At 35.1% G+C, this 25315-nt stretch overlaps 1 protein-coding gene across 5 annotated transcripts in view; it reads left to right on the top strand.

The window, feature by feature from the left end:
• The window catches only part of DENND6A (DENN domain containing 6A), a 135549-nt gene extending 110617 nt beyond the window's left edge, over positions 1-24932 (top strand). For all 5 annotated transcript variants that reach the window (XM_058288179.1, XM_058288180.1, XM_058288181.2 and 2 more), the window contains 8 exons: positions 7039-7104; positions 7193-7257; positions 7873-7962; positions 13226-13279; positions 13382-13491; positions 13700-13802; positions 19600-19674; positions 20238-24932. In XM_058288179.1, coding sequence (XP_058144162.1) covers positions 7039-7104; positions 7193-7257; positions 7873-7962; positions 13226-13279; positions 13382-13491; positions 13700-13802; positions 19600-19674; positions 20238-20369 — 695 coding nt within the window. In that variant the 3' untranslated portion in view covers positions 20370-24932. The remainder of the gene's footprint in view (positions 1-7038; positions 7105-7192; positions 7258-7872; positions 7963-13225; positions 13280-13381; positions 13492-13699; positions 13803-19599; positions 19675-20237) is intronic.
• Positions 24933-25315: the final 383 nt, after the last annotated feature.

The following is a 25315-nucleotide window of genomic DNA, read 5'->3' as shown; positions in this document are numbered from 1 at the left end:
TGACAAAGTCCAGCATCCTTTCTTGATAAAAACATTTCGAAAGCTAGGAAAAGAAGAAAAATTCCTCAGTATGATAAAGGGTATATATGAAAAGCCCACAGCCAACCTCATACTCAATGGGGAAAGGTTGAAAGCTTTCTAAGATCAGTAACAAGACAAGGATGCCCACTGTCACCACTGTTATTCAGTATTGTGCTAGAAGTCCTAGCTTGAGCAATTAGACAATAAAAGTAAATAAATAAAAGGCATCTAAATAGGAAAAGGGAGTAAAACTCTGACTATTCACAGATGATGTGATCCTATATTTAGGAAATTCTGAAATGTCTATGACAAAGCTATTTGAACTAATAAATGAGTTCAGCTAAGTGGCAGGATATAAAATCACAAAAATCGTAGTGTTTCTGTACACTTGTATTGAACAATCTGAAGAGGAAATCAGGAAAAAAAAAATCCATTTACAATAGCATCAAAAAGACTTAAATACTAGGAATCAATTTAACCAAAAAGTATAGGACCTGTATGCAGAAAACTACAAAACAATGCTAAAAGACATCAAAGAAGACCTAAAAAATGGAAAGACATTCCATATTAAAGGTTTAAAAGACTAAATATCATGAAGTTGTCAGTCTTACCCAAGCTGATGTATAGATTCAATGCAATCCCAATAAAAATTTTAACAGTCTACCTTACACAAATAGGAAAGGCAATTATCAAATTTATTTGGAAGGGAAAGTTCACCTTGATAGTCAAAAGTATTCTAAAAAAGATGAGCTATGTAGGAGGACTTTCACTGCTTGACCTGGAGACATACTACAAAGCTACAGTGGTCAAAACAGCATGATATTGGCAGAAAGATGGACACATTGATTAAAGGAATAGAATTGAGAGTCCAGAAATAACCCTCACCTCTATGACCAACTGAATTTTAACAAACCTACCAGGTCCACATTACCAGGGACAAAGCAGTCTCTTCAACAAATTTGTTGAGAGAACTGGATATCCATAATCCAAAGAATGAAAGGGTACCCCTGCCCCACTCCCTGTATTAGAGTTCTAGGGAAACATAATCAACAAGGGATATCTGTTGATAGTAAGAGATTTATCAGAGTCTCTCACATAGCTGTGGGGATGCACAAGTCCAGGTTCTGCAGGCAGGCTGTAACCAGGAGCTCTGATGAAAGTCCAGTGAAGATTCTTGATGAGTTCTGGGAGATGTTGGCTGTCCAAAGAAGAGCTGGGAAATCCTTTCTTAATGCTGAAATCACTTCCTCTTTTTAGGGATTTAACTGATTGGGTTAAGCATCACTCATTGCTGGTGGCAGTCTCCCTGATTGATGTAATTATACCAGCTATCTATGATTTACCACTGCAGTACAGTCAATGGTGACTTAAGTCCATAAATGCCTTTATATTACAGTTAGCCCAGTGCTTGCTTGACCAAACAACTGGGCACAATTACCTGGCTGAGTTGACACAATAACTTAACCATCACACTTCCTATGTAAGAATCAACTTACAGTTGATCAAAGACCTAAATATAAAACCCAGGATCATAAAATTATTAGAAGAAAATTTAGGAAAACATCTTAAAGACCTTGTAGTAGGTGGTGGTTTCTTGTATCTTACACCCAAAGCACGCACAACAAAAGAAAAAATATATAAATGGAACCTTCTTAAAATTAAACACTTTTGCACCTCACAGGACTTTGTCAAAAGGGTGTAAAGGTAGCGACTCAATGGGAACATAATATTTGGAAGTCACATATCTGAAAAGGGTTTAATATACATTGTATGTAAAGAGATGCTACAACTCAAAACAGTTAAAAAGACAAATGGCCCAATTAAAAAATGGGCAAAAGGGAAGCAGACTTGGCCCAGTGGTTAGGGCGTCCGTCTACCACATGGCAGGTCTGCGGTTCAAACCCCGGGCCTCCTTGACCCATGTGGAGCTGGCCCATGCGCAGTGCTGATGCGCGCAGGGAGTGCGATGCCATGCATGGGTGTCCCCTGCATAGGGGAGCCCCAGGCGCAGGGAGTGCTCCCTGTAGGGAGAGCCGCCCAGCGCGAAAGAGAGTGCAGCCTGCCTAGGAATGGTGCCGCCCACATGGAGAGCTGACACAACAACAAGAAGATGACATAACAAAAAGAGACACAGATTCCCGGTGCCGCTGATAAGGATGAAAGTGGTCACAGAAGAACAGACAGCGAATGGACACAGAGAGCAGATAAATGGGCAAGGGGAGAAGGGGAAAGATAGATAAAGAAATAAATCTTTAAAAAAAAAAAGACTTTAATAGACTTTGTCCAAAGAAGAAATACAAATGGGGGAAAAATCATGAAAAAAATATTCCCCATCACTAACAATTAGGGAAAGCTAATCAAAGGTACAAGGAAATATCATTTTGCACCTTTTAGAATGGCCACTATTAAAAAGTTGGAAAATTACAAGTGTTGGAGAGGATATGAAGAGATAGGAGCACTTATTAACTGTTGATGGGAGTGTAGAATGGTACAGCCACTGTGGAGGACTGCTTGCTATTTCCTAAAGAAGTTGAATACAGACTTTCCACATGGCCTGGCAATACCACTACTGGGTATATACCCAGAAGAACTGAGAGCAGTGACGTGAAAAAACATCTGCACACTGATGTTCCTAGCAGCATTATTCATGATTTCCAAAAGATTGAAACAACCCAGGTGTCCATCAACCAATGACTGGATAAACAAATTGTGGTATATACACATGATGGAATATTATGCAGCTGTAAGGGGAAATAAAGTTGTGAAGCTTGTGCATGAATGAATGAACTTCATGGATGAACTTCAAGGACCATTATGTTGAGTGAAGCAAAGCCATATAGAAAAGGATAAATAGGGTATGATTATGCTATTGTGATCTAAATATATTGTATAAACTCATGGAGTTAATAAATAGAATATAGGTCACCAGAAAATAGTTTGAGTATGGAATGTTGAGGGTTAATCTGTGCAGATTGGTAAAAAGGTTGTAAGTCTTTGGAAATGAATAGAAATTGTGAAAGCACATCATAATGTTGGTAACTAGTGTGCAGTGGTTGAAAGGGAAAGACTAAGGTCATGTGTATTACTAAAAAGAAAGCTAAAAAATGTAACATGGGACTCTATGCACAGTAAAACCTCATATGAAGTATGGATATAAGTAGTATTGTATAATTAAGACTTTTTTCTTTGAAACAACAAATATTATGTATGTTATTGTTAAAAGATGTTAATATCAGGCAAAAAAAAAAACAATAAAAATTATTGTGCTAAGTGAAAGAAACCAGACACAAAGTACTGCATGTTGATAAAGCAGATACAACCCCCAGATATTGGCTCCTATGAAGGCTAAAGAGACCCATGAGAGTTATGGTCATGGCCGATGGGGTTGACTAACAGGGCAGATGGCCCCTCTTTGGAAACGGTGTTTATGTGTGATGAATCTGGACTCAGATGGGATCTCCCTTCATAAGGCTTTCATGCTAATGTGATAGAGGTGCAGTTAACGTTGGGGTTTAAGATAGATTTAGGGGATTTGAATCTCTGGACCGACAATGTGATAACCAGGTCCTGAGCCTCAACAGACTCCAGCACCTACAATCTGATTTATTGGACTTATCACACTCAGCTAAGATGGAGTTGAAGAAGGACAATCACCACACCATGGAGCCTAGAGTGATTACAACCGAAAATGGGAGGATTGCATCCAGCATCCATGTGGAATCTGAGCCTCCTCTTGACATAGAGGTGCAATGGACACTACCAATCCAATGTCCACAAAGAAGAGGTGGCATTGGATTGGGAAAAGTGGACATGGTGGAAGATGGGTGTGGGGAAAGGCAGGAAGAGATGAGAGGTGGAGGCGTCTTTGGGTCATGGAGCTGCCCTGGATGGTGCCTCAGAGGTAATCACCGGACATTGTAAATCCTCACAGGGTCCACTGGATGGAATGGAGGCGAGTATGGACCATGATGTGGACCATTGTCTATGAGGTGCAGAGGTGCCCAAAGATGTACTTACCAAATCTGATGGATATGTCATGATGATGGGAACGAGTGTTGTTGGGGGGGGAGAGGGAGGGGGGGTGGGGATGAATGGGACCTCACATATATATTTTTAATGTAATATTATTACAAAGTCAATAATAAAATAAAAAAAAAAAAAAAAGAAAATGAAAAAAAAAAATAAATAAAAATAAAAATATATAGTGTTTTCCAAAAAAAAAAAAATTTATACAAAGGAAGTAATTGGACCGCTGTGCAAAAATGAAAAAGGATACTTATTGCAACATTGTTTATAAGAGCAAAAATGTTAAATATCTTTAATGCCCATCAATAGAGAAGTGGTTTTGAAAAATTGATATACCCAGAAAATGGAAAATTATGCAGTCATCAAAAGAATGACATAGTTCTGTATCACTGATGCAGAAAGATGGCCATGATATATCAAGCAAAAAGAGTAGTCTAATATGCACAGTAAATCCCATTTATTTTTTAAAAGTACATATGTTAATATATGCTCAATAAAAGATTGTAAGGATATAAAAAAAAAAAAATAAAGTTGGAATTAGATTAATGGTTATGTAGGGCTAGGGAAAGACAGAGGGACTGCTAAGGGGTATGGAGTTTTTTTGAGTAATGAAATTATTCTAAAATATTTTGTGGTGATGAATTCACAGCACTATGATTATACTAAAAGCCATTGATTGTACACTTTGGATAAATTGTATGGTATATGACTATATTGCAATAAAACTGCTTTAAAATATGTATTCTGTACTTTAATGAGGAAAAATAGTTTTACAGATCCTGTAATGTTAGGTAACCCCATACTCTGGAAAGGAAAACTGCAAGATAAGATTCAAGTTAGTAGGTATTTTCATCAGAATTAATGAGATTAGATAAATTTACAAAGTCAAAATGTGAGCTAGTCAGTCAAAACATTCTAGAAACCTTAATGCTTCTGAATGCTCTCTTTTCACCCAGTTTGTCCCCATATCCTTTTGCTTTGTTTCCTCAACAGAGCTCTAGGTGTTCTCTTTCTCATCTTTCCCTGCTATGCATAGCTTTCTTTGCTTTAAGTTCTGTTTCTGCCCAGTATGTATACCGTAGAGTAGTAGAGTGCATATTCGTCATCCTTTCTTCTTTTTCCTCTTTCATTTCAATCTCTTCTATGCTGTTAGAGTGAATGTCAATATTAGAATGCAGATTTGATCATGTTATTTTAGTTGTCATCCAGCTTTCAATCACCCATGTTTTCAATCTCTCAGTTTCCCTGTATGTCAGATATCTTTATAGTTGTCTTGATTTGCCCTTTGAATACCACTCTAGCTTCATATCTTAGCTTAAGCATGTTATTTGTCTGTGCTTAGACAAGTTACTTCTTTGTGTCAAGTTATGGCAGATTTGACTACCTGTCTCAATGGGACATTGACAAATCAGAATAGGGGATGGTAGTAAACATTTGGTACAGTTTTGTACATGCCTCAATTTCTTCATCTGTGGAATGGAGAAGATAAAACATGCTTTCATTATGAAGATTAAATGAGATAATCTGTGTGTTGTGCTTAGACCAAAGGCTGACAGAGTAAATATTCAGTAAATGGTGCCTGTACCTTACCATTGTCTATAATTTGTTAAGCAAACTGGTCTTCATGCTCCTGGATTTAGTTCTTTACCCAAAAGGTCTTTCCTCCTTTTACCATGGTAACTTTTAATTTCCCTCACAAAGCTGTTTAAATGTCACATACTTTAGGAATGCTCAATGGTTTTCTCACTCCTCCTTGGCCAGGACTGTGTCTCCATAGTCCCCTTTTCAGGCATCTATTCTAGCCCATATCCCTCTGTAGTGTCGTTTCTTTTTGTCTTACCTTCCCATTAGACGGTGAACTTCTTGATATTAGGAATTAGTTGTTTTACCTGTGTTCTTAGATTTATTAATGTTTATTGAATGAATAAATCTATATATGAATTTGACTTCTTTGACAAATGTGTTTAAAGTTATTATCAAAGCATTTGACAAACTTGGAATATAGACTATTATTCTGCAGCTTTTCTCTATGTTTGAAATAATTTGAAGTAATAATGCTTCTAATATTTTTAACAATACAAATTCTATAAGATTTCAAGTGAAAATGCTTCCTGTTCCTATCATCCCACCCCTACAGATAACTGCAATCCACAGTTTGATCTATGTAATTATTTAAACAAAGATATTTTGTAAATTCAAAAGTTTGAGTTAGAAAATGTATAGTCTTTCAGTTCTTAGGTTTTCTTACTCATACAGAGAATGGGAGGGCAGGAAGAGGAAGAGAAAAATTAATTCTGTCAAATTTAGTATGTTTATGACACTTTGAAGTATTTATCTCAAGGCATTTTTCTGTTTAAGGGTGGCTTAGGTTGTAGCTTCCATTGAGCTGAAGATCAGGGCGAGTGCAAATACTGCACAAGTCATTGAACACAGCAGCCACTCAGCAGTCTTGTCCATCTTTGGGTCAGACCTGTGGTTGTGCCACACAGTATCACCATCTGGTGGCAGTGTAAGTTTGTACATTACAAAAGTAGACTTCTGGGAGGTGTCAGGAAAAAACCTTTGAAGACTGCATCTGCATACTTAGGAATTGCTTTCTATTCCATTTGTTCTTAAAGGTATTTTATTCACATTTAGCACATAAATTTTAAATAGATATATTTGGCTCATAGACTTTAAATTACAGTTTGAGTGACAAAAGGAAAAATTTAAGTAATGATAGGTATTAGTGAAAGGACCTATATCCGCTTTATTTTCTTTAATTTCCATGAGTTAATTCTCTCCTGCTTTAATTATTGTTGCTTTTATTCAGTTTCAAAGATTCAGAAATGAAGTCTTAACTATTAATTGATATGAAGAAGACTGCTTTAGCTATAATATCCCTGGATGAGTAATAAAGTAAATAGACAAGTGGATTAATTGTTTAAAATTCCAATTTTGTGGCATATATAATTAGAGTAATTATAGGAATCTTTGTGGTGTTTCCTTCAGGTGAAATTCCCAAGCAGGTTAAAGTGAAAAAATTGAAGAACCTAAAGACTCTGGATTCTAAACCTGGTATTGGCTTTTATTAATTATTGAGTATATACTTAGATGGGTTTTTGGGTTTTTCTGGTTACCTTATTTTCTTTTCTTCGCTTCCTAGGAGTTTACACTTCTTATAAGCCATATCTAAATAGAGATGAAGAAATCATAAAACAATTACAGAAGGTAATTACTTCCTCTTATTATTAACTTAAATTTCCTTGTTCAGGTGAGCAATATCCAGTTAAGCAAAATGAGCTTCATGTATAATAATGTGAAGTGGGGTCTCTTTTGAACCAAAGATTCATACAAATCAGGAGACTAAAGTAGCAGCAATTATGGGCTTGAAATATTGGGCTGCAGCTACAAAGCAGTGCTAATCATCCTAGAAACTTGGGAGGTATAGTGAAAAAGTCATAAAATCTACCACGATGTAGTTTACTTTCAAACAGCAGGGGATAGTTAACATTTTTTAAGACATTGATAGTATTAATACAGCAAGTGTGAAATAAAAAGATTGTTTTCATTGTGGCCTGATATTTTAAAGTATAGAAAAAAGGAAGTTTCCTACAGTAAAGACTCTATGCTAAAGAGCTCTAAGGATTCCTTTAACAGGATATTGCACAATTAACTTCAGATTTCTTCAAGATGAAGTTCTAGTTTATTTTATATATCAATTATAAATATACAGTTATATATTAGTTGAGCTTTTGTAATTATCTATACATACCCCTCAAAATAAATATGCTTTATATTCTGTATTATTCATTGTTTTATATAGTCATTGTTTCCTCTTTTAAGGGTGTACAACAAAAACGTCCTTCAGAAGCTCAGAGTGTTATTCTCCGTCGCTATTTTTTGGAATTGACACAAAGCTTCATCATTCCATTAGTAAGTTAACAAATATATATTTGCTTAATTGATTGTTTGAAGGGTAGATGAATGTTTTTCCCACCCACCAAAACTTTACCTTAAGTTGTTTGTTTTGCTTTCTCAGGTGATTAAAAATAGAGCCTTTTACAGGAGATGTGGATTCTTTATTCTATTATGAACTGTGTAACTTTGGCAAGTCACTTCCTCTCTCTGACCCTCAATTTCCTTATCCGTAAGATTGGCAAATTCTACTCTCCATTGTTGTAAAAATATTATGTAATTATTGTTGTTTGTACCTTAAAAGAAGGTTATCTTGAAGCTGTTTTTTTGATACAGTTTTTTCTCTTGAAACTTTGTAGAGAACTCCGGTGTATCCCCTACCCAGATTTACCACCTTTTTTAACGTTTTACCGCATTTGTTATATCATTCTATATATGTACCCATCTATCATCTATTTCCTAAACCTTTGCGTTGAGAGTACGTTGTATATATTGTGTTCCTTTACAAATTTTTTTTTAACAAATCAATTTTATTGGTACATATTAATGGAACATAAATCCATCCAAAGTGTACAGTGGTATTTGGTATATTCACATTGTTGTGCATTCATTACTTCAGTCATTATTAAAGCATTTTCATTATTCCAATAATAATAACAACCAAAAATCAAAGAAATTGATAACTTTTCAATCTCTCAATGCTTCCCCTTCCATACATAGCTGCTATTGTTTTCAACTCTTTCGATTATTTGTATTTATATTTTGTAAAAACAGTCTTATATATGCAATTTACAATGTAATACTTCCATGTATATTTCCTATTAACAATCTAATACTATTTTCTTGGGTGCAATTTGGTATGATATCCGAGAAACTGTAGCTCTGTCATGTCAGGGGCCATATCTGTCTAGTTTTTCTTTTTTAAGATTTATTTTATTTCTCCACCTTCCCACCCCATTCTCCCCCATTGTCTGCGATCTGTGTCCACTCACTGTGTATTCTTCTGTGTCTGCTTATATTCTCATTAGGCGGCTCTGGCAACCGATCCTGGGACCTTCCAGAGTGGGAGAGAGGTGATTACTCTCTTGTCCCACTTCAACCCCTGTTCTGCTGTCTTCTTATTTTTTCTCCTCTGTGTCTCTTGTTGCGTCATCTTACTGCACCAGCTCTCGGCGTTGGCTGGCACTCCTGCAGGGGGTAGCTGTCCCACACTGGGCGGCATTCCCACGCAGGGGGACACTCCTGCACAGCGCAGCATTCCAGCATGGGCTGGCACTCTGCATGGGCCAGCTTGCCATGTGGGCCACCTTGCCCTCACCAGGAGGCCCTGAGCATCAAACCCTAAACCTCCTATATGGGAGACAGGAGCCCAATTGGTTGAGCCACATCTGTTTCCCATATCTGTCTTGTTCATTTTCATTTTCTTGGTTTCTCATATGTAATACTCTGTAAATATATATGACTAAATGGCTAGATGATACGATTATTCTAAGAAACTCAATGGAGTATCATATTAAAATACTTAAGATACTTCACAGTTTCAGGCAGTACCATGTTGCGGGTCTAGTCTGACTCATAGATTTCATATAGCTTTTAAGGTAATCTATTTCTGGACATTATATGGGGACAGTCTGGAGAACTCTGCTCTTAGTTTTGGGAAGAAGTAGTCTTTCATGGTCTGTGGATATTGATTTATTTTGTTCCATATAAATCTGTTTAAATAAATGAAATTCATTGTAGTGCTTAAGAGCATGGTCTGATGTCAAGTAGACGTGAGTTCAAATCCTAGTATTGTGACTTTGGGCAAGGTACTTGGACTTTTGAAGCCTCGGTTTCCCAGTAATACTGGCACATCGAAAGATTGCAAAAACTAAAATAGATCATGTAAAATGTTGAGCATATATTCTGGCACATTTTAGTCCTTTAGGTAATTATATTAAAAATATGTAGTGCCACTCCTTCACTGTTAGTGGGATTGTAAAATGGTGCAGCCTCTCTGGAAGACAGTTTGGTGGTTCATCAAGAAGCTAAATATATAAATAGAACTGCATATAATCCAACAATTCCTCTACTAGGAATATATCCAGAAGAACTGAAAACTGACATGCATACCGATGTTCATAGTGGCATTATTCACAATTGCCAGAAGATGGAAACAACCCAAATGTCCATCAACCAATGAATGGATAAAAAAAATGTGGTATATACATACAATGAAATACTATGCTGCAGTAAGAAGAAATGAAATTGGGATGTACATGATAACATGGATAAATCCTGAAAACATTATGCCAAGTGAAATCAGCTAGACACAAAGGGACAAATATTCCATGGTCTCGCGAATACTAACTAAATATGAAGAATAACCACATGAAGTTAAAACCTAGCGTATAGGAGATAAGAGGAGGGCTTTGAAGGAGTACTGATGCTTATTGTATGTAGAAGTTTTAATTAACTTGACTGTAAATGTGTGGAAATAGATGGAAATGATAGTAACACATAGTGAGTAGCAGCTAGTTTATAAATGGGATTGTGGCTGAAAAAAGTTAGTCTAGGGATGTAAATGTCAATTGAAAGAAAGCTAGAGAATAATCTAGGGACTGAATAACACAGAACCCAGAGGTGGATGAGAATTGTGGTTAATAGTAGAAGTGTAAGAATATCCTTCTGTGAACTAGAATGGATGTATGTCACTATTACAGGAAGGTGGAAATGTGGAGAAGTACGGAAAAAATGCAATTAATGTACCTTATGGAGTATAGTTAACAGCAATACTGCAGTATTCTTGCATCAATGCCAAAGATGTACATTTTTGTTAATAGGGGGTATGGGAAAAATACACCATATGTACACTATGGTTCTATATATATGGTTATAGTTTGTGGTAATAGTCTGATGATTTTATTTCATAATCTATAACAAATGTTCCACAGTGGTGTGGTGTGTGTTGGTGAAGTGGTGTTATATGGAAATTCCACACATGTGAATGATTGTTTTGTAAGTTCACAACTTCTGTAATAATATATATATATTTTAAATGTAGTTCCTTGTGCTGGTAGAACTCAATATTCATAACCAGGGAAGCGAATTTGGCCCAACAGATAGGGCTTCTGCCTACCACATGGGAGGTCCAAGATTCAAACCCAGGGCCTCGTGACCTGTGTGATGAGCTGGCCCATGCATAGTGCTGATGCATGCAAGGAGTGCTTTCCGTAAGGAGAGCACCCAGTGCAAAAAAAGTGCAGCCTGCCCAGGAATGGTGTCACACACACGGAGAGCTGATGCAGTAAGATGAGCTGAGCTGATGCAGTAAGATGAGCTGACACAGCAAGATGATTCAACAAAAAGAAACAGATTCTGCAACAAAAAGAGACACATATTCCAGGTGCTGCTGACAAGAATACAAGTGAACACAGAAGAACACACAGCGAATGGACAGAGAGCAGACAACTGGGGGTGGGGGGATGGGAGAGAAATAAATAAAAAATAAATCTTTAAAAAAATATATTCATAACCAAAAGAATGAAAGAAGACCCCTAGCTCACACCTTATACAAAAATTAATGCAAAATGGATCAAAGACCAAAACAAAAGCCAGGATCATAAAACTCCTAGAAGATAATGTAAGGAAACATCTACAAGACCTTGTAGTAGGTGGAGGTCTCTTACACCTTACATCTAAAGCATGAGCAACAAAAGGAAAAAATAGGTAAATGGGACCTCCTCAAAATTAAACACTTCTGCAACTCAAAGGACTTTGAGAATAGGATAAATAGGCAGCCTCAGTGGGAGAAAATATCTGGAAATCACACATCCTACTAATATCCATGATATATAAAAAGATCCCACCACTCAACAATAAAAAGAAAAAAGACCCAATTAAAAAATGAAGAAAAGATCCGAGTAGACATTTTTCTAAAGAAGAAATGCAAAGGGCGAAAAAACACATGAAAAAATGCTCAGTATCACTGGCTGTTAGGGAAATGCAAAGCAAAGCTACACTGAGATATTTCACACCTGTTAACAAAACAGAAAACTCTGTGTTGAAAACAATGTGGATAGATAGGAATGCTTATTCACTGTTGATAGGAATGTGGAATGGTACAGCCACTGCAGAAGTCACTTCCTAAGGAAGTTAGATTTAGATCTACCACGTGATCCAGCAATACCACTACTAGTTATAAACCAGAATAACTGAGAGCAGCGACCAAACAGACACCTGCACACCGATGTTCATAGCGACATTATTCATAGTTGCCAAAAGCTAGAAGCAATCTAAGTGCCCATCAACTAATAAATGGATAAAAAGAAACTGGTATATACACACGATGGAATGTTCAACTGTAAGAAGAAATTAAGTTACAAGGCATGCGACAACATGGGTGAACCTGGAGGACATTATGTTTAGTGAAGCAAGCGGGCACAAAAGGACAAATATTGCATGACTTTGTTATTATGAACTAAATAAAATGAACAAACTCAGGGAGTTAATAGCTAGGCTATAAGTCACCAGAGAACAGAATTGTGGTTAGAGAATGGAAAGCTGAGGTTTAATCTGTGCAGAATTGGTAAAAAGTTTTTTGAAAATGAATAGAAATGGTAGAAGCACATCATAGGATTTGTAATTAGTAGCACTATCATATGGGTATGATAGTGGTTTTTTCTTGTTTTTGTTTTTTTTCCTTCTTTTGGGAGCAGTGAAAGTGCTCTAATATCGATTGAAGTGATGAATGCATAACTTGGTGATTATACCAAATGCCAATAAGTGTACACTTTTAATAAACTGTATGGTTTATGAACAAAAATTATAGTGTGTGTTGGGGGTAAGACACAGACTATAGTTAGTAGTAATGCTTTGAGGATGCTATTTCATAATTTGTTACAAATGTTTCACAACAATGCAAGGTGTTTGTGGTGGGGTGATGTATAGAAGCCCTGTATAATATTATGTATGTTTGTTTTGCTAGTTCACAACTTTTACTATACACTTACTGTTTATGTATGTGTGAATGATATACTTTGATAAATTGTTTTTAAAATGAAAAAAAAATATGTAGTTACTTGAATTATCCAAGATTAGGTAAGTTTTATTGAAATTTTGAATTCCAAACTCAATCTTTATTTAACTTTATCTATTGAGAATGATGGAGTTGTTGAAGTCCATCGAAAGAGCACATGAGAAAAACTTGGAAACCCATTTTATTTAATTAGATCTCATTGAATGTTTTGAAGACGTCTAGGTAAGAACATCTAACTTCAAAAAAAAATTGTCTTGGTTTTAGGAAAGATATGTGGCAAGCTTGATGCCTTTGCAGAAAAGTATTTCTCCATGGAAGGTATGAATATACTCAGATAAAATCCTATTTTTTTGCTAACTGTAATTAACTTCTATGAATATATCCATTTCTAATATTTAAATACAGTATGTCCTATTTTAGAGTCCACCACAGTTAAGACGGTTCCTTCCAGAAGAATTTATGAAAACACTAGAGAAAACAGGACCTCAGCTGACCTCTAGAATAAAAGGAGATTGGATTGGACTGTACCGGTTAGGCTTCTTTTTCTCTTTTTACCCATCTGTAGAACTTTATATGTATGTGTGTGTATATACACACACACACACACTTAAAAACAAAAAAATACTTGGACTTAAACACATTCTTTAATTCCATTACTTCACTTGATTCTCTGTGCTATAGGCAGGAAAGGAACTGAGTTATAATTAAACTTTTCTTTTACAAAAAAATTTTTTATAGGCATTTTCTAAAATCTCCAAATTTTGATGGCTGGTTCAGGACCCGGAGGAAGGAAATGACTCAGAAATTGGAGGCACTCCATTTAGAAGCTCTTTGTGAAGAGGTTAGAAAATACCATGTTTGTGTGATGATTAACAACTCTTGAAAATAAAGATATTGGAAATATCCTTAAAGGTTGAAGTAGTAACAGATCATGTTAGTAGATAGTGTTTCTAAATCATTTACTATGTGCCAAGGACTATGTAGATGCTTTATATTACTATCTCTTTAATTTTCACAACATCTCACTGAGGTATCCATGTTATGATCTGCATTATGGGTCAGTCACCTAAGGTGTAAAGGAGTTAAGTGACTTGGTACAGATTACATCACTAAGTTGTGGAGCAAGAAGTGTGCTGGAGCTGCTTGTGCTGTTTCATAGAGCAGATTGTGTGCATGTCTTCCCAATGCTGCAGTTCAGTTACCTCAACTTGATGACTTGAAATTGGCTGTGGTGGGAGTATTTTCACCACAGAAACTGGCAAACGCTACAAACCGGAGACTTTTTTCTATCTGGATAGCAGTTGTTAAATATTTACAAGCACACCACTAGATGGAGCCCAGTTTCAAATCCAGAGCCTAAGGTCTTTTCCTTAATTCACGTTTTCCCTTAATATTTGCAATATTTTCATGCTATACTGACTTTTTCACATTCTATAATTTATCATGAGATTATTTCAAATTAAACTACTTGTGAAACTATAAAGGATGATCTTATTTTCATTTGTATTTAGCTTTCAATGTTGAGGTACGCTATCTTCATTATTAACTTTCTAATAAATTCCCAGTGACTGTGGGTATTTTTTATAAACTTTTTATTGTGAAATAATTTCAAACTTACAGAATGGTTTCAAAAATAATATAAAATAATGCAAAACCAATACAGAGAATTCCAGTATATCCCCTACCCACTTATCCAGATTTACCAATTTTTAAAATTTTGCACAATTTGTTATATCCTTCTACCCATCTGTCTGTATCTCAGGTTTTCTAAACATTTGAGAGTAGTTTGCCTACATTATGTTTCTTGAAACCTTAATTCTTGTATATGTATTTCCCAAGAACAAGGATATTCACTTATGTAACCACCTTAAGTGTAATTACCAAATTCAAGAACTTTAATATTCATAATAAAGCTTATATTTGTATTCTATATATATATTTTTTAATTGTCCTAATAATGGGGTCATTTTGGTCATTTTCATTCCCATTATTAGATCTCATCCAGGGTCATGTATTACATTAAATTGTCATTATATCTTTAGTCTCTCTCTCTCTCTCTTTTTTCCCCTTATGGGAAAATATATACAATGAATTATTTCCCATCTCAACCACTACCAAAGCATACAATTTATTGGATTAATCATATTGACGACATTGTCCTACCCTCACCACCTTCCTTTACTAAAACTTTCCCATTTCTCCAAACAGAGACCCTACACCCATGATTCATTAACTCCCCACTGCCCCTGCCCTCCATTCCTGGTAACCTGTACTCTACTTTCTGTCTCTGTGAATTTACATATTCTAGTTACTGCATATTAATATCTTTCCTTTTGTGTCTGATTTACTTTACTCAACTTGGTGTCTTCAAGGCTCATCCATGATGTAACATGTCAGAACTTCATTCCTTTATGACTGAATAATATTCCATTGTATGGATATACTACATTTTGTATATCCATTTATCTGTTGATAGACATTTGGGTTTCTTCTACTTTTTAGCTATTATAAATAATGCCGCTATGAACATTGGTGTATCAATATCTGTTTGAGTCCTTGCTTTCATTTTTTTGGGGTATATATCTAGGCATGGGATTGCTGGATCATATAGTAATTCTTAGTTTAATTTTCTGAGGAACCACCCAACGGTTTTCCATAGTGGCTACACTGCTTTATATTCCCACCAACACCGTACTAGGTTTCCTATTTCTCCACATCCTCACTAGCACTTGTTATTTTCAACTTTTTTAATAAAGTTTTGGTGGATGTGAGATGGTATCTCATTGTGGTTTTGATTTACATTTCTCTATTGGCTAATGATGAGCATCTTTTCACGTGCTTATTAGCCATTTGTATATCTTCTTTGGAGAAAAGTCTAATTCAAGTTCTTGTATCATTTTTTAATTGGGTTAAGTCTTTCTGTTCTTGATTTGTAGGTATTCTTTCTATATTCTGGATATTAAACTTTCTCAGATATATGGTTTTCACATTTTTTTCTCCCATTCTGTAGGTTATCTTTTCACTTTCTTATGTTCTTTGGTGCACTAGAATTTTTTATTTTGATGACATCTGGTTTATCTGTTTTTTTCTTTTATTGTTTGTGCTCTTGGTGTGAAGTCTAACAATCCATTGCCTAATAAGAATTCTTGAAAAACTAAAAGACAAAACACACAAAAAAAGTTCTTGAAGATATTTCCCTTTGTTTTCTTCTAAGAGTTTTATGGTTTTATTAATAGCTGTTGTTGATTCATTTTGAGTTAATTTTGAGTTAATTTTTGTAGGTAGTGTGAAGTAGGGGGTCCGCTTCCATTCTTTTGCATGTGGATATCCAGTTTTCCCAACACCATTTTTTGTTGAAGAGACTATTTTTACATTAAGTGGACTTGGCACCCTTTTCAAAAACAATTGGCCGTAGATGCATGGGTTTATTTCTGAACCCCACATTCTGTTACATTGGTCTATATATCCTTGTGCCAGTACCACACTATGTTAATTACTGTAACTTTGTAATAGTTATTTATTTATTTATTTTTACCTTCCCTCTTCCCCTTCCCCCACCCTGATTTTTTTTGCTGTCTGTGTCCATTCGCTGTATGATCTTCTGTATCTATTTCTCTTTTTGTCTTCTCTTCATGTCTTTCTCCTCTAGGATTCACCGTGATTTGATCCTGGGGACCTGTGATGTGGAGAGAGTTTCCCTGTCAATTGCACCACCTCAGTTCCTGGTCTCTGCTGTGCTTCACCTTGACTCTCCCCTTCGTCTCTCTCTCATTGCGTCATCATCTTGCTGCGTGACTCACTTGCGTGGTCACTCGGCTCACCACACAGATAGGCTCACCGCGTGGGCACTGGCTCACCATGTGGGCACTCATGTGGGCACTTGGCTCGCCACACAGGCACTTGGCTCTCCATGTGGGCACTTGGCTTACTGCGTGGGCACTTGGCTCACTATGCATGCACTGGCTCGCCACGCAGGCACACTTTCTCTTCTTTTTCACCAAGAGGCCTCAAGGATCGAACCAGGGTCCTCCCATATGGTAGGCGGAGGCCTTATCACTTGAACCACATCTGCTTCCCTGTAATAGGTTTTCAAATCCAGAGGTGTGTATTCTCCATATTTGTTCTTTTTCAAGATGTTTTTGACTATTTGGGGTCCCTCCCATATGCATTTGTTGATTAGCTTTTCCATTTCTCCAAAGAAGGCTGTTGTAATTTTGACTGGGCTTGCATTTAATTTATAAATTGCTTTGGAGAGTATTGACATTTTTGCGATAATAGATCTTTGAATCCATTAGCATTGAATTATCTTTCCATTTATTTAGGTTTTTTTTAATTGATCTCAGAATGATTTGTAGTTTTCTTCATACAAAGTCCTTTATATCCTTTGTTAAATTTATTCCTAGATATTTGATTCTTTCAGTTGATAATGTAAATGGAATAATTTTCTTGATTTCTTTTTTGGATTTTTCATTACTAGTGTATGTAAACACCACTGATTATTGTGTGTTGATCTTTTTTTTTTTTAAAGATTTATTTATTTCTCTCAACCCCCCCACCCCAGTTGTCTGTTCTCTGTGTCCATTCACTGTGTGTTCTTCTGTGTCCGTTTCTCTTCTTGTCAGTGGCACTGAGAATCTCTGTCTCTTTTTGTTGCGTCATCTTGCTGTGTCAGCTCTCCATGTGTGTGGCACCTCTCCTGGGCAGGCTGGACTCTTTCGCACTGGGTGGCTCTCCTTACAGGGTGCACTCCTTGTGCGTGGGGCTTCCCTACACGGGGGACACCCCTGCATGGCACGGCACTCCTTGCACACATCAGCACTGTGCATGGGCCAGCTCCACACAGGTCAAGGAGGCCCGGGGTTTGAACCATGAACCTCCCATGTGGTAGGCAGATGCTCTATCTGTTGAGCCAAGTCCGTTTCCCTGTGTGTTGATCTTGAACCCACTACTTTGCTGGATTCATTTTTTAGTTCTGTTATCTTTATTATAGATTCTTTGGGATTTTGTATATTTAAGATTATGTTCATTTGCGAATAGAGATAGTTTTCCTTCTTTTCCAATTTGGATATCCTTTATTTCTTTTTCTTGCCTAATTGCTCTGGTTAGAACCTCTTCCTGATTTTAGGGGAAAAGCATTCAGTCTTTTACCAGTGAGTATGACGTTAGCTGTGGGTTTTTCATATGTGCCCTCTATCATGCCAAGGTAGTTCCCCGCCTATTCATATTTTTTCCGTAGTGTCTTTATCAAGAAAGGGTGCTAGATTTTGCCAAATGTCTTTTTGCATTGATTGAGATGATCATGTATTTTATCTCCTTCATTCTATTAATGTGGTTTATTATACTGACAGATTTTCTTATATTGACCCACCTTTGCATTCCTGGGGGTAAATTCTACTTGTTCATGGTACATATTCCTTTTAATGTGCTGTTGAATTCAGTTTGCTGACATTTTATTGAGGATTTTTATGTGTATATTCATAAGAGATATTGGTCTGTAATTTTCTTTTCAAAGCTTTATCTGGTTTTGGTATTAAGGTAATGCTGGCCTCATTAATGAGTGAGGCAGTGTATTTCTTCCTCTTCATTTTTTTTTAGGAGTTTGAGAAGGAGTGGTTTTAATTCTTTGGATGTTTGGTAAAATTCACCAGTGAAGTTATCTGCTCCTGGACATTTCTTGTTGGGAGGTTTTTGATGACTGATTCAGTCTCTTTACTTGTTATTGGTCTTTTGAGATCTTCTATATCTTTTTCATTTGGTTTAGGTAATTTGTGTGTTTCTAAACATTTTCCCACTCATGTAGTATCAACTTTGTTGGCATACTTTACACATTGTGTCCTTATAGTCCTTTTTATTTCTGTTAGATCAGGAGTAATAACGCCCCTTCTTCTAATTTTTGTTATTTGTTTCTCCTTTCTTTGTCAGGCTAGCAAAAGATTTGTGTTTGTTTTTTTTTTTTTAATCTTTTCTAAGAACTAACTCTCCATTGATTTTCTCTATTTTTCTATTCTCTGTTTCATTTCTCTCTGCTCTTGTCTTTCTTTCCTTCTGCTCACTTTGACTTTAGTTTGCCCTTTTTCTAACTCCTCCTGTTGTAAGGACAGGTTACTGACTTGAGATCTTCTTTTTTAATGTAAACAATTACAGCTATATCTTTCTCTGTAAGCACTGCCTTTGCTGAATCCCATGTTTGTGACTGTGGCTTTGAGAAAAAGGATTTCCATGTAAGCAACCACATACAAGCCTAGGAAGAGTCTATTTGAAAAAGATACTCATGTTCACCCTTATCTTGATTTGTTACCTAATGTTCCTCTACTTGGAAGTGTGGGTTAGAATGTACTTGAGTTACAAATTTGGTTTTCAATATTGATTTAAAATGGCTACCTCAAAAGGAATTTTCTTACATTGTGTTTTACTTCCAAATAAAATACAATTGTTCTGGCTAATGTTGAAAATTATCTAATTAATAGTTATTAGGGTATCATGTATACAATTATTCTTGTACTGTAATGCTACGTGTGTTAAATACTGTTTTCCTTTTCCTTCTTGTCCTTCTTTCCCAGTATCCTCTCCTACTGACCAAGAACTTTTTGAATATTGTTTTGAGCACTTACTAATTTGGGATTTGTTTATTCTTCTAGGACTTACTTATCTGGATTCAGAAACACACAGAAGTAGAAACAGTAGACCTTGTGTTGAAGCTGAAAAACAAATTGGTATGTAGCCAAACCAGATAAGATTAAATTGACTTCTTTGTGAAGATGTTTTCCTTTCATTTGTACTGATAAACCATGATGTGTCATAGAAGTAACTACAAATGAGAGGACTTGAGATCAATCGATGGTAGATTTTCCTTGACACTAATGACTTAAAATAGATAGTTAAGGAAATAATAAAAATGAAGAGAAAAAGAACAAAACCAAAAAATAAAAATTTAAAAAAAGAAAGTTACTCAAGCAGCTCATAATGATTATTATGCCATATTATTCTAAAATTATGTACATAGAATCTAATAAGCTCTAAAAATTTTGTTACTTATATATAATACCACAGTGCATGCCTGGATGTTATTTGTGAACTTACCTAGAATCTTTTTATTGAGCTATGTATTGTTTAGATGGCATATTCTTTGCTCTTCTACATTTTTTATAAATTCTTGTCTTAGTTAAGTCTGAAATTTTCCAAATCATTAGACCATTAAAACTGTTTACTTAGACACTATAACTATTAATACAAATTCATAAGATAATTTAATTGCTACTAAATGTTCCTTCTTTAGTTGCAGGCTGATCGAGAGCACTTACCTGTGAAACCTGACACGATGGAAAAGTTACGAACACACATAGATGCAATTATATTAGCATTGCCAGAGGATCTGCAAGGCATACTGCTTAAAACGGGCATGGCATGATATTTATCGGGATTTTCTACCCAAACGGATTGTACATCATGAAACATACTGACATTTCAACCAAGTGCACAAAGAGCTTTCAGCAGAGCAGGACTGGAAAATGGCCGTCATTGAAATACAGGGCAGAAAGACTGTACTGTATAAATAGACCTTTTTCATGCATTTTTAAAAAATGGATATCTGTGGCTGTTCCACTTTAATACTGAAACATTGACAGGCATTTCTGTATTTTTAATCATGTACTTAAAGTGCTCTTATGAGAGACCTGTGGAGCCATCAGCATAAGTGATTCCAAATTGCAGTGCTGGCACTGCAGATATTTTTCTAATTGGTGCTGCTGTGCCCAATCATGTTAAAACTCAGGGGGATATAAAAATAACATTCACACTGGCTGTCTTCTTAAGAAGAAAGAAGACTGAAGTATTCAGATATTGTTAGAAGTAATTGATGCTTATGTAGTGCCTTTTGTTGTCCTATGTGTTTCACAAAACCCAGCTGCTAATCTTGAAGCTTTTTTCTAAATCTGATTATGATATGTAATTTTATAAGGCATTCTGTTTAGTAATCTTTGCTTAAAAATGTGTTTCTTAGTAAGTAGGATTTGTTTTCATTTGTCATTTAGATTTTCACTTCATTTTCATTACCACTTTCAGAATTTCATCTTATCAGTTTCTTCAAAGGCATTAATTTGGTTGTAGGGAGAAAGAGTTTATTTCTTCTTACCTTTTACCAAGTGTGTCAGTTTGGATTAATTAACTTGAATGTTTTTTCAGAGTCAATCTAATTATAAACCTTCTAGTCAGCTATTTTCCAAACTGAATTATTCTTATTTCAAATGAATTCATTAGCCTTTTATGTAATAAGATTGATTTCCAGTTTCATTATTTGTTTGGTAGGGTTTTCTTCCCCTAAATTAATGTTTCTTAGAACCCTTTCCTTACCATTCTTTGACAGGATCTTTGCCTGATTCACTGTTAGAGCTACGTTTATATTTGTTTCCTTTTCTTTTTGTTTTGTTTAAACTGTACTCCCTTGCTAAAGTAGATGAATGTGGTTTGATAGAAAGAGATTGTTTGGTTTGTGTTTAAATTGGAGTGTCCTGTAGAAGTCACTATTTGAAATAGGCACATATTACATAGTTTATGTAAATAATGGTCTTGAATTACCCTCTTAAGTAACCAATTTTAGTTGCAGTTTTTTTGTAAAAAGAAATGGGTTCAGAAGCTATCTATTGCTCTCTGTTGGTGTAACTCTTAAGGGCACTCCCAACCCAAGAAAGACTTCTGTTTGTAACGTGGTCTGATGGCCAAAGGTGCCCTTTTCTCATGGATACAGTCTCTTGACGCATACCTCAAAGACATACAGAGAATAGGGCATTTGAAAGAAATTACTTGCCTTGGATCATATGAGTTATTTTGTGAAACAACAGTTGGCTTTCTGGAAAAGGGGCAACTACTTTTATATGCTAAAGTATTTCATACCTTTCTGGGAAATCTTATTTAGATATCAGTGGTCATCTTATTAATTTTCAAATAGGTGTATTTTAATAATCCTAAAATTTATATACAGTTTGTGACCAGAATTTGAAAGTTGTTGGTGTCATGTCAAGGATCTTTTAAATTATACCACTATAGAATAAATTATTTCAAGTTTATTTTGCACAGCTAGAATAGCACAGGGTGCCATTTAGCATGATAATGGTGTCTTCCTATTTACAGTATTTAACTGAAACCTAACACATGTTGAAAACCATATCATACTTAGCTGGTTTATCTCTTAATTTCAGATTATGTACTTACAAAATTAACTTAAAATTGCATTGGGAATCTGAGAAAAACTGATAATTTTTTCTACAATTTTTCTTTTTTGTTGTCTTTTTTTGAGAGAGAAACTTTGTTAATATCTGAACCCTGCCATTTGATGTTTACTTCCAATAGTATCTGAAGGAATCACTGTTTTAAAGGTATATGTAATGCCTAATGCCTTCTATTTTCAGTGAAAAAGACATTTTGTGAAGGCATTTCTGGTCATTACTGAAAACAGAATTAAAGGCTTTGGATATAAAAGCATTTGGATATCTTGTGTTACTTTTGAATAGGCTAGGAATTCTTAAATATGCATTGTACATGAAAGTTGTGCATTACTGGGTTCGTTTTACTTTTGGACAGTTTTGTAAGTTTTTAAAAATTCAAATGAAAAACCATCTGTGTACTTCATTTTTAACATGCAAATAGCCCAGCTTAGTAGCAGGCAGACCATTTAAGAGATTTCATATCCTTTTTAACAGTGCAATGATCTTATGAACTAATCTGATGAAAATATTTTGGTTTAATCTAGGTATTAGATTCTCCTTCATTTGCTGCCTTCTTTGTTTGTTTACCTAAATCTCAAATTCTTTTTATTTTTTTAAAATTAGCAACTATATGGTATTATTCTATGGATTTTAAATTGTTTGTTAATAAGAAAACTTCTTCCGTATTTCCCTTTTAGAAGTTACCGGGTAATATTCTTATAAGTATAGTAAGTATACTACAAAATATTACAGTGAATTTTTAAAAGGACATTAAAATTTGTCATTGTGTTTTTCCTTGATTCATTTGTTTTTATAAACCTGCATTTTACTACCTTTTTCTTTTTCAGTATAATTTGGGGAAAAAGTAATTTTTTATTTTTATCTACCAACTTCTGAAATATTAGTTCTCAGAAGACAATTGAAGGTGTTGAGAAGCCTCTTTAATTATGAATAAGTATCTTTTAAAATAACAAAATATGTTAGTTCATAATAATGACTAAATTTTCATAAATACCTTAGTATTCCATCAGATATCCAAGATATATTAGTTATTTGCCATCTATAACTTCTTTGAATTGTAGCATTTACTATTATGTCATTAGAAGTTAGCAGTTAATAAAATAGGGCCTCTAGAATTTTGTCCAATTACACTTCCCTGATTGTTTGAAATATATGAAACAATTTGATACAAGATACAGAATCGTGGTTCCTAAAATTTACCCCACATCTAACAATTTTTGGGAAAACAAGTTTTAAGTTAGTAGTTGGTTAATGAAATAGGTTTATGATTATTTTGAATTTTTAACATTGCCTATCTCATGATACACAAATATAAAGAGAAAAAAAATGGTAGTAGAGTTCTGTTATATTCTGTTCCCCATTGTTACTTCTGGACTACTGTATATCAGCCTTTCTTTGCCACTAATTACTTGAATACCACACTATATGTTTCTTCAAGTTAAGGTTGTTGTCTAATAGTTATAGGTCTTGTCCCACCTTACTAATTCCACCATGAAACTTGGGTTCTTTCATTTTGTTTTCCTCCCCATTCACTTTGTGATCATTATGCCATTTCTCTTTAATCACTAGAAATCCAAACTTCATGGATCCTTCATCTCTTTGCTATTCCCTTGTGTTTTTTTCTGCATCAGCTATGTGAAAAGAACTTAGTACAGATTGATTGAAATATTTTGGAAAACAGTAATCTTACATTCTAAAGATGTCATCCTTGCTATCAAGTAAATGTTTTTTTAGATATCAGTAGGAAACTATTGAAATGATTGACTTTGGTCTAATAAAATGGGTAAATATTTTTATAGTCAGAGGCTCTGGAGATAGAGTCTAGCAATGTGTTTTTATAAATAAATATTTTTATTGAATACAATAAACTGAATTTATTGATAAGTTTTGACATTTGTATACACCCATGAAACTATTATCACAGTCAAGATAGTGAATGTATCCATCACCTTCCAAAATTTCCTCATTCTCTTTTGTATTCCGTTATACCCTTTCTCTGCCTCCCCTTCCCAAAAAACCACTAATATGTTTTCTGACACTGTAGATTAGTTTGTATTTTCTTAAGTGTTATATAAATGGAATATTACAGTATGTACTCTTTTGGTGGGGATCTGGCTTCTTTCACTCAATGATTTTGAAATTTGTTCATGTTATGTGCATCAATAATTCTTTCCTTTTTATTATTGAGGAATATTCCATTAAATGGCTATCATATAGCATTTTTCCCCATTTACCTGTTGATGGGTTGTGGTGGTTTGAAACTGTGTTTACCCCAGGAAAACATGTTATTAAATTTCATTCATTCCTATAGGTGTAAACCTATTGTAAGAAGGTTTTCATAAGATACTTCTGTTAAGGCATGGCCCAGGGTGGATCTTAATCTTCTTACTGGAGTCCTTTATAAATGGAATAATACAGACAGAAAGAAAGCCACAGAACTAAGAAGCTGAAAACAATGAAACCCGAAAGAGAAGGGAGAGACCAGAAGATGCCACCATTCACATACTTGTGGCAGAGGACCCAAGGATTGCTAGCAGCTAGTTTTGGGGAGGAAGCTCTCACCTTGATAATGACTCAATTTGGACATTCTCATGGCCTCAAACTGTAAGCTAATAAATCCCCATTGTTAAAAGCCAATACATTTCATGGTATCTGCTTTGAGCAGCCTGGGAAACTAAAACATGAACATTTGGGTTGTTTCTGGTTTTTGGCTGTTAACAAATAAAGCTGATATGAACACTCCTGTACAAGTCTTTGTATGGACATATAATATCCTTTCTTTTGGGTAAGTATCTAGGGAGGTACACGTGGAATGGCCAGATCATAAAGTAGGTGGATGTTTACCTTTTTAAGAAACTACGAAACTGTTTCCCCTAGTGATTTACTATTTTATAATTCCACCAGCAATGTATGATAGTTCCATTATCTCCACATAGTAGCTAAAGCTTGGTATGATCATCCTTTTTAATTTAGTCATTCTAATAGATTTGTATTGGTATTCAGTTTTTTAAAAAATTAATTTTATTTCAAAATTTTCAGACATTCTATACCCAACAAGCAACTGCTCCCCCATTACTCCTCCGCTCTCTACTAGTAACCTTTATTTTTTTTTAATTTTTAAATTTTTTTTAAA

Source organism: Dasypus novemcinctus, chromosome 26 (assembly GCF_030445035.2).
Source record: "Dasypus novemcinctus isolate mDasNov1 chromosome 26, mDasNov1.1.hap2, whole genome shotgun sequence".
NCBI lineage: Eukaryota > Metazoa > Chordata > Mammalia > Cingulata > Dasypodidae > Dasypus > Dasypus novemcinctus.
This window is presented reverse-complemented; position numbering and strand designations above follow the sequence as displayed.